Below are 13,241 nucleotides of genomic sequence, written 5' to 3'. Positions count from 1 at the left end.
TTATGTAGCGGAAAAGAGAACGCGACTGGGACTAATTATTTCCAAAGTTGGATCACTGCTGTAACACGAGAAATGCTGCAGCACCAACCTGCACAGCAAGCGCCCAGAAACAGTCATGTGATAGTTACCCGATTTTGGTGATGCTCATTAGGTGATGGAGGAGCTCAGCATCAATGCATTGGTTTACCAGTGAGCAGTCCTTACATCATTCATTGGGCCTTAGTTTAATGTCCCATTCACATGTCAGCTGTACTCCCTCAGTACAGAGTTCACATTCATGCTACTAACTGCTTTATCAGTCTCATTTACTGAGATACAGTGAAAAGCCTCCTTTTGCATGTAATCTACATATGTACACAGATATGGAGAGCTTAGTGACACAGTATCAGAACAAATTTTCCCTCAATGTTAACAAAAGAGCTGGCCTTGACTTAAGGAAGGGGGGATTCACATGCTAGTATCTACATCAGTAGAGTTGCGATTGAGAACTTCAAGTTCCAAGGAGTGATCACCAATGGGTTATCCTAGTCCAACCACGTAGACTGCATGGCCGAGAAAGATCTCCAATACCTCTACTTCAGCACAACGTTAAACAAATTGCATGTCCCCATCGACCCTTACCAATTTTTATCAATGCACCATAGGAAGTATGCCATCTGAATTCATAACAGCTTGATGATAAGAATCTGCTTGGACACAGCCCAGCACATTACCGAAAGCACCCTCCCCCCATCAACTGTCTATACTTCCAACTACCTCAGTAAAGCAGTCAACATAATTAATATTGCAAACACGAGGAATTCTGCAGATGCTGGAAATTCAAGCAACACACATCAAAGTTGCTGGTGAACACAGCAGGCCAGGCAGCGTCTCTAGGAAGAGGTACAGTTGACGTTTCAGGCTGAAACCCTTCATCAGAAATCTCTTACTAGCTCTTCCTTCAGTTAGTCCTGACGAAGGGTTTCGGCCCGAAACGTCAACTGTACCTCTTCCTGAAGATGCTGCCTGGCCTGTTGCGTTCACAAGCAACTTTGATGTGTGTAATATAATTAATATTCTCTCTTCTGGATGGCAGAAGATACAAAAGCCTGAAAGCACGTATTACCAGGCTCAAGGGCAGCTTCTATCCCATTGTTATCAGACACTTAAATGGATCTCCTGTTTGATAATGATGGACTTTTAACCTCATGATATACTTTGTTATTATCTTGAACTTTATAGTTTACCTACACTGCACTTTCACTGTAGCTTTTACACTCGATTCTGCATTGTTATTGTTCCATCTCATTTTACATGCCCTCTAGACAGAGATAGCTTAGATATATGGTGTCATGACAATGACTTTTCTCTCAATTGACTTCAGCAAGGGCGTGGTGCAGATGCTCCTGTCTACATCAGTGGTGTTGAGCTTAAGAACTTCAAGATTCTAGAAGCGAACACCACCCATAGCCTGTGCTGATCCAACAGATAGCAGAGCCAAGAAGCCTCACCAAAGTCTGTACTTCCATGCGAGGCTAAAGATATTCGGCATAACTCCATTAACGCTTACCAATTTTTATCCATGCACCACAGAAAGCATTCTATCTGGAAGCATGACGGCTTGGTAGGGAAACTGCTCTGCCGGTGACTGCAGAGAGTTGTGGGTGCAGATCAACACACAGAAACCAGCCTCCCCTCCTTGGACTGTGTCTGCACTTCTCGCTGCCTCAGGAAAGCAGCCAGTATAATCAAAGACCCCACCCACCCCAAACAGTCTCTCTTCTCAGCTCTTCTAGCGGGAAGAGGAGCCAAAAGCACGTACCGCCAGGATCAAGGGCAGCTTCTATCTCGCTATCAGTTTCCTGAACAGACCTCTTGAATAATAAGATTGACTCATGGCCTTACAATCTACCTTGTTATGATCTTACCCCATTGCTTATCTGCATTGCACTTTTTAGGTAGCTTTCACTCTTTATTCTGCAGTATTATCATTGTTTTACCACGTCCTACCTCATCTAACTGTGTAATGATTTGATCTGTATGAACAGTAAGCAAGACAAGTTTTTCCACTGTATCTTGGTACATGAGACAATAATAAACCAATTCCAATACATTAACACACCAAAATCTGAAGGAACTCAGTGCATGAGGCAGTCTATGAAGGGAAATGTACAGTCAATGTTTCGGGTTGAGACCCTTACCTGAACCCATCTGACTCATCATCCAGACTCTAGCGTCTGTAGTCCTTTGAGTCTCCATAAGTACTTTTCCACTGAAGCTATCTGGATGTAGAGTCCAGAATGTAGTGTTATGGTTATAGAGAAAATGCAGTGTAGGTGGATGTGCTGGAGATGAAAATGGTATCAAATGGACATTGTAACAGACTGCAAGGAGAGTTGGTTGGAGCAAGTACCTTAGCATGAGAGCTGTAGATTCAAAACGTTGTACAGGGGATAGGTAGAAAACGGATTAAAACAATGTTAGACCGAGAGCAAAGGAATTAATACTTATAGAGCAGTTAGCATCTAACGGAATACGTTGTGAAACAAACAAAATTCACAGTAGCTGCATACAAGAAGAGCGAGTACCACAATCCCAGATTAGTCACTGCTAGCTGCAGATAATGGGTCGAGTCTATGGGCACAAAGTAGCATTTACAATTCATGTCACTTGAGAGAGCACTGCACAAAAACTGGCTGCATTCCAGCAGGACAAAAGCATAAAAGCACAATTATCAGGCAAGGCTGAGCACCAGCACACATCCGCTATTGTCCTTTACAGCAGTTAGAAGGATGGGGCACTTCTACTTGTTCAGCCTCTTGCCCTTTCACAACACTGTAAACGCATACATCGCTCCCTGGGAGATAATAACCAAGCTCATTTATACTTGAGAGGAAACTGGCAATGGCAAAATGTTAAGCCTACAGACTGTTTCAGTGCAGGAGGACATTGAAATTGTTCAATCACATAGCTTAAAGGGGGAATTAAATAAATACCAGTAATGAAATATCACTTGGGAGTGGGGGAGGACAGAGATGGCTTGGTGGACCTCTAGCATCAACTCAATGAGCCAAATGACCTCCCTTTTGTCCTGGTGAAGGGTCTCAGCCTGAAACATTGACTGTTTATTCTTCTCCATTAGATGCTGCCTGACGTGCTGAGTTCTTCCAGGATTTCGTGTGTGTTGGTCTAGATTTCCAGTATCTGCAGAATCTCTGGTGTCTCCCTCTTGCAAAGATGGCTCAATGCAGACCAAAAACTAAGCTTCTCAATATACAACATCACCAACATAAATATTTGAAGTAAAGCACATTACAGACTGGGACACTATGGTTAGAGCAATATTTTCACATCACTGGCTGCAAGATCAACGTTCGATTTCTGCTGCTGTCTTTAAGGAGTTTGCACGCTCCTTCCTGTGACAAGAGTTTCCTCTGGGTGCTCTGGTTTCCTCCCACATTCCGAAGACTTACGGGGTAGGGGTTAATGAGTTGTGGGCATGCTACGTTTGTGCCAGAAACATGGCGGCATCAGCAGGCTGTCCCCAGTACAACCCTTGCTGACTTGACTTGACACAAACGATGCATTTCACTGACTTTTCGATGTATATGTGACAAATAAAGTTAATCTTCAGCTTCATAGATTGTAAAAGGGGAAAAAAGGGTCACTGTACATCTTAGCTAGTGATTCAGAGTACCTTCAAACTGAGAAATCTGAGGCATAAATGGGGCAATACAAGGTCTAATATGATGGGTTTATTGCAGGTTCATCGAGCTACATGTTGGTGCACTAACCAAGGGAACTTTCAAATATTCAAGGTGCATTTATTATCAAAGTATGTATACAGTACACAACCCTGAGATTCCTCTTCCCACAGACAGCCACAAAAGAAAGAAATACCATGGAACCCGTTCGAAGAACCAGCACGCAAAATAAAGAACAGATTGTGCAAGTGGCAAAACAAACAAATAACACGGAATACAAAACACCAAACCACAAAGACATTGAAACAATCTAGGAATGTTCAATTTAGCTCAGTTCAGACTAATTCAGTTTAGTTCAGTTTCAGGACATGGTCCATGACAGGCTTGCAACGCATTGGCTAATGCCCATCCCTTTTACACAGAACACTACAGCACATTACAGACCCTTCGGCTCACCATGTTGTAATGGCCTTATAACCTACACCATCTGCCTGACTGTGGATTGGTGGAGCCTAAACTCTTTAGAAATGGTTTTGTATCCTTTTCCAGCCTGGTGAGCATCAACAACTTTTTTCTCCTGAGTTCTTCAGAAGTCTCCTTCGATCAAAGTATGACACACTTCCAAAAACCTGTGTGGTGAAGATCAGACTTCGAATAGTAAAGACGCAGGTTTGTTCTTAAATAGAGCAGGGCCTCCCGCATCACACCTGATTGTCATCCCATTGATTGAAATATCTGACTCTAATTCCCCCCGCCCACCTTTAAATGAACTAATAATGCTAGAGGTTCACATACATTTTCCAATAAATACATGTAACATTGGATCATCTTTCTTAATAAATAAATGAAGTATGATGTTTTTGTGTTATTTAATTGGGTTCTCTTTATTTAGCTTTAGGACTTATGTGAAGACCTGATCACATTTTAGGTCATATTTAGCAGAAAGAGGAAGTTCTAAAGGGTTCACAAACTTTCCAGCACCACTGTATATGTCACCATATACAACCCAGACATTCATTTTTTGCGGGCATTCATAGTAACCATGAAGAAACACAACAGAATCAATGAAAACCCAACTCCAGACACAACAAAGACAGCCAAATAACCAAAATACAAAAGACAACAAACTGCAAATACAAAAAAGAAAGAATAAATTAAGTAAATAAATAAGCAATAAATATCCACCTCGAATTAGCCATTTCTGTCCTGGGGAAAAGGTCTCTAACTCTATTTAGGCCTCTTATCATCTGATACCCCTCTATCAAGTCACCTCTCATCCTCCTTCACTCAGAAATGAAAAGCCCCAACTCCCTCAACCTACCCTCATCACTTGTTAACCAAATGATCTTCCCAGAACAGGAAAACCAAGGTTGCAGTCAGGCAGTTTCTCCTACTCGGACTGAGTTGCTTCTGCCCTGAAGATATCTCCCCTCTCTGCTGACCCCTTCTCCCTTCCTGCATGACCCAACACTAAACTGCTGGCTGCAACAAAAAGAACATTTTTCCCTTACCTTTTGTATCCTGCATGACTATGGAGCAATACTTGAGGAAGGTAATCAGCAAGTTACTGGTGTGAAGATTTGCATCCAGTGGAAGCTCTGTAGTATTTATCACTATAGTGGAAAAAGAATGCAAGAACAAAACATAACATTCTCAACATCAGACCCTAATCTGTACCAAAAAAGGTGAAAGGTGAAATATTTAGAGGGAACAATCAGAGAAAGTAACGAGTGTACAATGAGCTGCCAGTGAAAGTTGTGAATGCAGGTTTGATGGCAAAATTGAAGAAAAGTTTGGATAGGTACATGGATGGGAGAGTTATAGGATGGGAGAAGGCTATGGGTCCAGGTGTGGGTCGATATTACCAGGCAGAATAACAATTCAGCAAGTTTAAGATGGGCTGAAAGGTCTGCTTCTGTGCTGTAGTACTCTGAGTCTAAGTAACATGAACAATGTTGCCTTACTCTTCCAAGTTTCTTATACGCTAAACTCTTGAACTCTCAATCTACCTCAATGTGGTCTTTGCACTTTATTTGTCTATACGGACTACACTTCCTCTGCAACTGATACCATCTTCCACATTCTGCTTTCCTTGTGTACTACCTCAGTGTATTGATATATAGAGTGACCTGTCTAGAAGGCACTCAAACGAAAGCTTTCCGCTGTATCTTGGTACACAAGACAATAAAAAAATCAATTACAGTCTGCCAAACACTGACAGAGTGAGTGGAAGAGGTCTCCTTTCCTTTATGCTCACACAGAAGCTGACAGCTCTGCTGCATGGAGCTACCCAATGCCACCTTTGTGACACAGCTGTTAAATTACTCCCAGTACCTTCCTTCTCTCAACCCAGGGAAGACCAAGTATTTATCCATTTCCTTTCTGATTGTTCAAATTAATTGGTTCTACCCATTCCTTCAGGGAGAACATTCTTGTAGAAATTATCTATTTGAACTGAAGTGTTTCTTTATCTCTCCTCTTGTACCGCTGTTAATGATTTCTAATTAGTTTTCACTGGCTTCCAAACATCTTTAGACAAATGATTTTGCTTCAGCTTTCTCTCTGTACTCAACGAGCCAGGCTTTGGTTAGAGGTGAGTGAGGGAGATGTTGGAGTTTCGCTATAGTTCGCTTCATAGGAGAGGAGATGTGAGGGCGACAGGCACCCAATCCTTGACAGTGTGGAAGTCAGCCGCACAGACTATCAAGCCAACAACAGCACAGAGTCTAGTGCTGAAATATTCAAAGATCCCATACGAAGAACCACCAATGCAGTAAATCAGCGGAAAGATTGGTCCCCATGGGAGCCCAGGCAGAAATTAACAGCTCCAGGAGAAGAGAAGTGGGAATTGGTGGAAATTAATTTTAGGAAAACGTACCATCTGACGAAGGAGGCGTGGTTCCCAACGGTGTGGTGGGAGTTGTCGGCAGTACAGGCGTCGTTGGAGTACTAACTAGCCCCATCTCGGGATGGCTCTGAGTTTGACAGAAAGAACATTTGCATTTAGAGACTCCACTGTGACAATTTCTAATTTTAAAAATCTATTATTTCCAAACACAGCGAGAAGGATGTCTCAGCTCTTGCTAATTAACCAGCACAACCCATAGCTTTACTGTGCCCTTCACTGTCCCTGCCCAAGCTCCATTAGTTCTCATCAGTCACCTTGAACGACACTTGTGCCAAGGTACTGACACCATCAGCATCTGAACGGACTTCATACCTGCTGACAATGGCACTCTTAAAGGCATGGACCCAAAATTATGTCAAAAAGTGAGCAGAGCTGAGCACATCAGCTGGGGACTCCTCTACCCAACTGCTCACTGCTATCTATCTATTTAGTAATTGCACAACTTGTCCTTTCAGCATATTGATTATTTGTCAATCTTTGTTTATGCATAGTTTTACACAATTCTATTGCATTTCTTTACTTCTCCGTAAATGCCTGCAAAAAAAAAGAACAATCTCAAAGAAGCTTGTGGTGACATGTATGTACTTTGATTATAAATTTACTCTGACTTTGAGCTGACCCAGGAACACAGGACCCCTTCTCAGAAATCACTTTAAACTGCCTTCTGATGAGTCATAAATGCAAGATAAAAAAATCTTCATCTACGCTCCAAGGGTATAAGATTATGCATCATGATCAGAATCGACTCAGGTGAATTAATCTCCCATTTCTTAGCCACGGAATACTGGAATCTATTAAAGGGCATTTGTTGGCCAAGGTCGGTGGCTGTTTGAGTCGGTAAGTCATTGGACGTACACTGAAGACCACATCATTGAGCACAAAGCAATACAGTACAGTCCAAGCCCTTTGGCCCAAAATATTGTGCTGATCTTCTAACCTACTCTAAGATCAATCTTAACCTTCCGACACATATAGCCCTCTATTTTTTCTTTCATCTGATTGCCCGTCTAACAGTCTTTTGAATGTCCCTAATGTATCTGCCTCTACCATTACCCCTAGCAGAGCATTCCACGCACCCACAACTGTCTGTATGAGAAAAACTTCTCTGACATCTCCTCTACACTTTCTTCCAATCACCATAAAATCATGGTCCTCTCATTAGCCATTGCCTCTCATCCTCCCTCATTCCAAAGAGAAAAGCGACAGCTCGCTCAGCCTGTCCTCATACTTCAGGAGTCAGCCCTGTAGAACCAGGGAAGACTGATGGGGTAAGTGCAGAGCTCACCTGTGCTAATACTGTGATGAAGTTTCTGTTTAAATGGACGGCTTCGTATAGTGCCAGCAGGATCGCCTCATTAGTCCTAGGTCAGAACAAGCACACAAATAACCAACAATCACAGAGAGCAACTCGAGTTTCAAAAATGACAGCGCCTATAACAAAGCAAAACACCCCGGGGAAACGTCATGAGAATGATAGCAAAAAATATGGCACTAATCCACAAAAAGAGATATTAGAACTGGTGAAAGAAACTTGATCAGTTAGGTGGGAATGAAGGAACATCTTAAAGGAGGAGAGGGAGGAGAGGTATCAAGTTTTGGCATTTTCAGTCCAAATATCCATTTATTTCTTAATGCAAAAGTTGATTTGTGATCATCAAGCTCAAACTTCTTTGGCCAGTTTTCTTCTTCAGAAGATCCTGCTTCCCCACAGAACTGCCTAGATATCTCTCACTGAGTCAGTGTAGGCAGATTAACTGGCCAGATGCCTGGAATCTTGCTCTGCACCAAAATGGCAACCCTCGTACATATACCATGAGCCTTGCCTGAGTCTCCTGACACAACTATTAACCTGAAACTAACCTTATACTTCCCTTCCAATGATTTATGAACATGTTGGAGATTACAAGTCCTTCAGGGAGTCCGTTAACCAACACTATCCAAGACTAAATCATCAACCACAGTCTTATTATTCTGTAGATGTTAACTCATTTAAAATATTTAATATTTCTCTTCCAATTGCTCTTTAGCCACAAGGCTCCTGTGAATGACCTTAACAATTCCAATAATTCTTTGGTTAAATTGCTGAACATTTTACTAAAGGATGAGAGAACATTGCTTGAGGTCCCGAAGCATTAGAAATTATCGCAGAGAAAGTAAGAGTAGTATTTAGTCTTCTTTCTCCTTAATGTACCTCAATAATGGACCTCTTGAAACCAAAATGCCTGTAGTTACTTGTATGTTAACACTACTGATCTATTGATATTGATCTAATTCTTATTCAGTGCACTGGCTGGCTCAGGGCAACTCTCTCCATTCACGCTACATTGAGCTATTGAGGAGAAAAACTTCTATAGACAGCATTCTGACTGGCTGCACCACTGCCTGGTACAGAGCCTCCATAGCACAGGGTCACAAGAGGCTGCAGAGAGTTGTAGACTTAGCCAGCTCCACCACAGGCACAACCCTCACTGCCACTGAGGACATCTTCAAGAGGCAGTTCCTTAAGAAGGCAGCGCCCATCACTGTAGACCATGCCCTCTTCTCATTACCCCCATCAGGAGGAGGTACCAGAACCTGAAGACCCACTATCAATGACTCAGAAACAGTTTCTTCCCCTACAATCAGTTTGTGAGTTTACACTGTACTGTTGCTGCAATAAAACAAATTTCACATCATATGAAATAGTGATATAAACCGAATAATTAAGTACTGATGAAGGGTCTCAGCTTGAAACGATGACTGTTTATTCCTCCTCCACAGATGCTGTCTGACCTGCTGAGTTCCTGCAGTATTTTGTGTGCTGCTCATAATAAACCCCATTCTGATCCAAAGGGAGAGGTAATCTTTACTTGGGCAGATTCTGACTTTTTTTTTGACTGCACTAGAAACATTTTGTGCTCTGAAGCTTGCTCATCTCACAGTCACCTTTCTGACCAGTACCTATACCGTAACACCATAAGACCATATAGGAGCAGAATTAGGCCATTTGGCCCATCAAGGATGCTGCTCTATTTCATCATGACTGCTCCATTTTCCTTCTTAGCCCTAATCTCCTGCCTTCTCTCCATATCCCTTCATGCCCTGAACAATCAAGGATCTATCAACCCCTGCCTTAAATATACATAAAGATTTGGCCTCCACAGCTACCTTTGACAACGAATTCCACAGACTCACCACTCTCTGGCTAAAGAAATGCTTCCTCATTTCCATTCTAAAGGACACCCCTCTATTCTGAGGCTGTGTCCTCTGGTCTTACACTTCCCCACCATGGGAAGCATCCTCTCCACGGCCACTCTATCAAGGCCTTTCACCATTTGATAGGTTTCAATAAGGTCACCCCTCATTCTTCTGAATTCTAGGGAGTACAGGCCCAGAGATATCAGACGCTCCTCATATGACAAGCCAATCGACCCTGGAAACATTTTCTTGAACTTTCTTTGAATCCTCTCCAATTTCAGCACATCCGTTCTTTCACAAGGGACCCAAAACTACTCACAATATTCTAAGTGAGGCCTCACCAGTGCCTTATAAAGCCTCAACATTACATCCTTGCTTTTATATTCTAGTCCTCTCAAAATAAATGCTAACAGTGCATTTGCCTTCCTTACCACCCACCCAACCTGCAAGTTAACCTTTAGGGAATCCAAGACTCTTTGCACCTCAGATTCTTGAATTTTCTCTTCATTAAAATGTGCATCACACCCATCTCCCTTCCTCCTTCACCGTGAAAAGAAACTCTGCTGCCAGCCTTCACATTCAGACTGTGAGATCTCCCCAGAGTCCCAGTCTCGGCCAACTGAACCATGAAGCCACAGACTGGTATCACGGCAGATTCTTTTCATGGCTGTTCCAGCCGCCAGCTTCTTGCTGAATTGTACAATATTGCCTTCACTGGGTTAGAATTAAAAATATCAAAGCTAGCGCTATCTCATGCTTGAGTCAGGAGATCAGGAGTTCAACTCCCATTCTGTACACTTGAATATGTAGATTCCAAGTTTCCTGGGATGATTTGTCACTTGCCACTTCACGAGCTACCAGATATTTAAGACAGAGGTTGATAGGTTCTTAATTAGTAATGTTGTCAAAGGTTAAGAGAAGAAAGCCGAAGAATGGGGCTGAAAAGGAAACTAAATCAATCATGATTGATTGGTGAAGGCCACTCATTGGGCTGAATGGCCCAATTCTGCTCCTGTGGCTTATGGTCTTTCTGCTTGTCTGAGTCCAGAGATCCAATGTTTGGTGGACCCCTTTCAAGGCTCATGGCCATCCCCCACTCCCCCCTAAGGCCACTTACTGCAATTATTGGGCAGTTTGGCACAAGACACTAGAGATGCTGAAATCTGGATGAAAATAAAACTGATGGGGGAACTCAGCGGGCAGCATCTGTGGAGGTCATTGTTTTGGGTTGAGTCACTGTACCTGGACTGAAAGACAGACAATAAAACAATAAGATATGGAAGTAGAATTAGTCCATTTGGCTCATTGAGTCTACTCCATCGTTTAATCATGACTGATTTATTTTCCCTCTCAACCCCATTCTCCTGCCTTCTCTCTGCAAACTTTGATGTCCTTGCGAATCAAGGACTTACCAACTTCCACTTTAAATGTACCCAATAATTCGGCCTCCACAGCCATCAGCAGCAATAAGTTACACAAAGTCACCACTCACTGGCTACAGAGGGCGGGTGACCAGCTCAAAGAGGTGATGGAAAGGGGCAAAGCAAGCTCCAATAAGCAATGGGTGGATCCAGGTGAGGTGTAACAGGCAGGTGGGAAACACGACAGAGGTTGGGAGGTTATGTCACCAAAGATGATAGTAAATTTCTACAGATGTACTAGCTGGTTGCATCACAAGCTGGTATGCAGGGGCCACTGCACAGGATCAGAAAAACAAATGCTGTAGCAAGTTCTAAACTAGCAGCCAGCTCGATCATTGCACTAGCCTCCCCAGCACTGAGGGCATCTTCAAAAAGCAGTGCCTCAAAAAGGCAGCATCCATTATTAAGGACCCCCATCACCCAGGACATGTTCTTTTCTTGTTGCTACTCATTTTGTTTAATTTATACATATACTTATTGTAATTTACAGTTTTCATTATGCATTGCAATGTACTCCTGCAAAACAACAAATTTCATGACATAAGCCAGAGATATTAAACCTGTTTCTGATCGGTGGAGGTGACAAAGGGCTAACAACAACAGAGTCTGACAGAAGAGGAAGGTGGACATGGAACCAAATAAGGGAGGTGAAGTGGGCCGGTCAGAACAGCGGTTTGAATGTCTGAATTTTTCTCTGGAATGAGAGTCGTTTGTTTGCCTTCTGGGCTGCTCTGAAAATAACTGCAGGAAATGAATTATTCCACAGCTCCTTGCATCTACTTTAGTGCCACAGGGATATTGGTGAGGGTGAAATGCAAGGGACAAGTACACAAAATGAACTACTATAAAAACTTTAGTCAAGTTGTGGTGGACAAAGACTATGCTGGAAACTATACATCACAGAAACTCACTACACTCACGCCATCTCCCTCGGTTTCCCCACCCTCACACATTCTCCCCTCTGTCTTCTCTCATGCCTCAATGCACCTACTGAGCCTGCAATCCTCTATGTGGCAAGTTAAAGCAATACCACCAAGCATCCACGTTAACAGTTCACAGCAAACAAAACGAATCAGTAAGGGTGAGAGTGTCACCTCTGAGTGCTGGCTAACATCAAAATTACAGGGCAGCGTACAGACTATTGTTAAAGCAGCCCTTTATTATTTCTGAAGGCAAAAGTATTAATGCAGCTGTTTGTGTGCATAAAAATGTGGTGAAAGGTAGATGGATAGGAAACAGATTTCAGATCCCAGCCAGGATGCTAATTCTGTCTGGATGCAAAACCGCTTTGTATGGCAACCATTTTGCCCACGATGGCACAAAACCACAGAGTTGTGGACACAGCTCAGCACCTCAAGGAAACCAGCCTACGCACTATGGATCTTAATTATACTTCTCACGGTCTCACTACGTCAGCCAACATAATGAGAGACCCCACCCTGCCTGACATCAGACATCATCAGGCCTGAAGGCACACACCACCACGGCTGAAGGACAGCTTGCGTCCTGATTTTATCAAACTCTTGAACGGACTCTTGGCCACACTATCTACCTTGTTATCATCTTGTCTACCTCCACTGCACTCTCTCTGTAGCTGTTGCACTCTATTCTGTACTGTTAAATGTTTCATCTTGTTCTACCTCAGTGCACTGTGTAATGATTTGATTTGTATGAGCAATATGCAAGACAAGCTTCTTGCTGTATCTTGGTATATGATGATAATAAACAAAGGGCAGCATGGTAGAGTAGTGGTTAGCACAACGCTTTACAGTACAGGCGACCCGGGTTCAATTCCCACCAACGCCTGTAAGTTTGTACGTTCTCCCCGCGGCAGCATGGGTTTCCTCTAGGTGCTCTGGTTTCCTCCCCAAGTCCAAAGACATTCTGGTTGGTAGGTTAACTGATCATTGTAAATTGTGCCTTGATTAGGCTAGAATTAAATTGGGGGATGGCTGGGTGGTATGGTTCAAAGTCCACACTACATCTCAATAAAAAAAAATTCTACAGAACTGTCCAGTAGATGCAACAGAAATAGCAATCAGAAAGCCCCAC

General features: G+C 42.8%; 1 protein-coding gene across 1 annotated transcript in view; it reads right to left on the bottom strand.

Annotated features, from left to right (window-relative positions):
- The window catches only part of armh3 (armadillo like helical domain containing 3), a 184,026-nt gene that overhangs the window by 118,467 nt on the left and 52,318 nt on the right, over window positions 1-13,241 (bottom strand). The window contains exons 13-15 of the mRNA XM_072238945.1: window positions 7,877-7,952; window positions 6,562-6,658; window positions 5,195-5,296 (exon numbers count right to left, since the gene is read on the bottom strand). Of these exons, the coding sequence (XP_072095046.1) occupies window positions 5,195-5,296; window positions 6,562-6,658; window positions 7,877-7,952 (275 nt within the window). The remainder of the gene's footprint in view (window positions 1-5,194; window positions 5,297-6,561; window positions 6,659-7,876; window positions 7,953-13,241) is intronic.

Source organism: Mobula birostris, chromosome 21, assembly GCF_030028105.1.
Source record: "Mobula birostris isolate sMobBir1 chromosome 21, sMobBir1.hap1, whole genome shotgun sequence".
NCBI classification, from domain to species: Eukaryota; Metazoa; Chordata; class Chondrichthyes; order Myliobatiformes; family Myliobatidae; genus Mobula; species Mobula birostris.
This window is presented reverse-complemented; position numbering and strand designations above follow the sequence as displayed.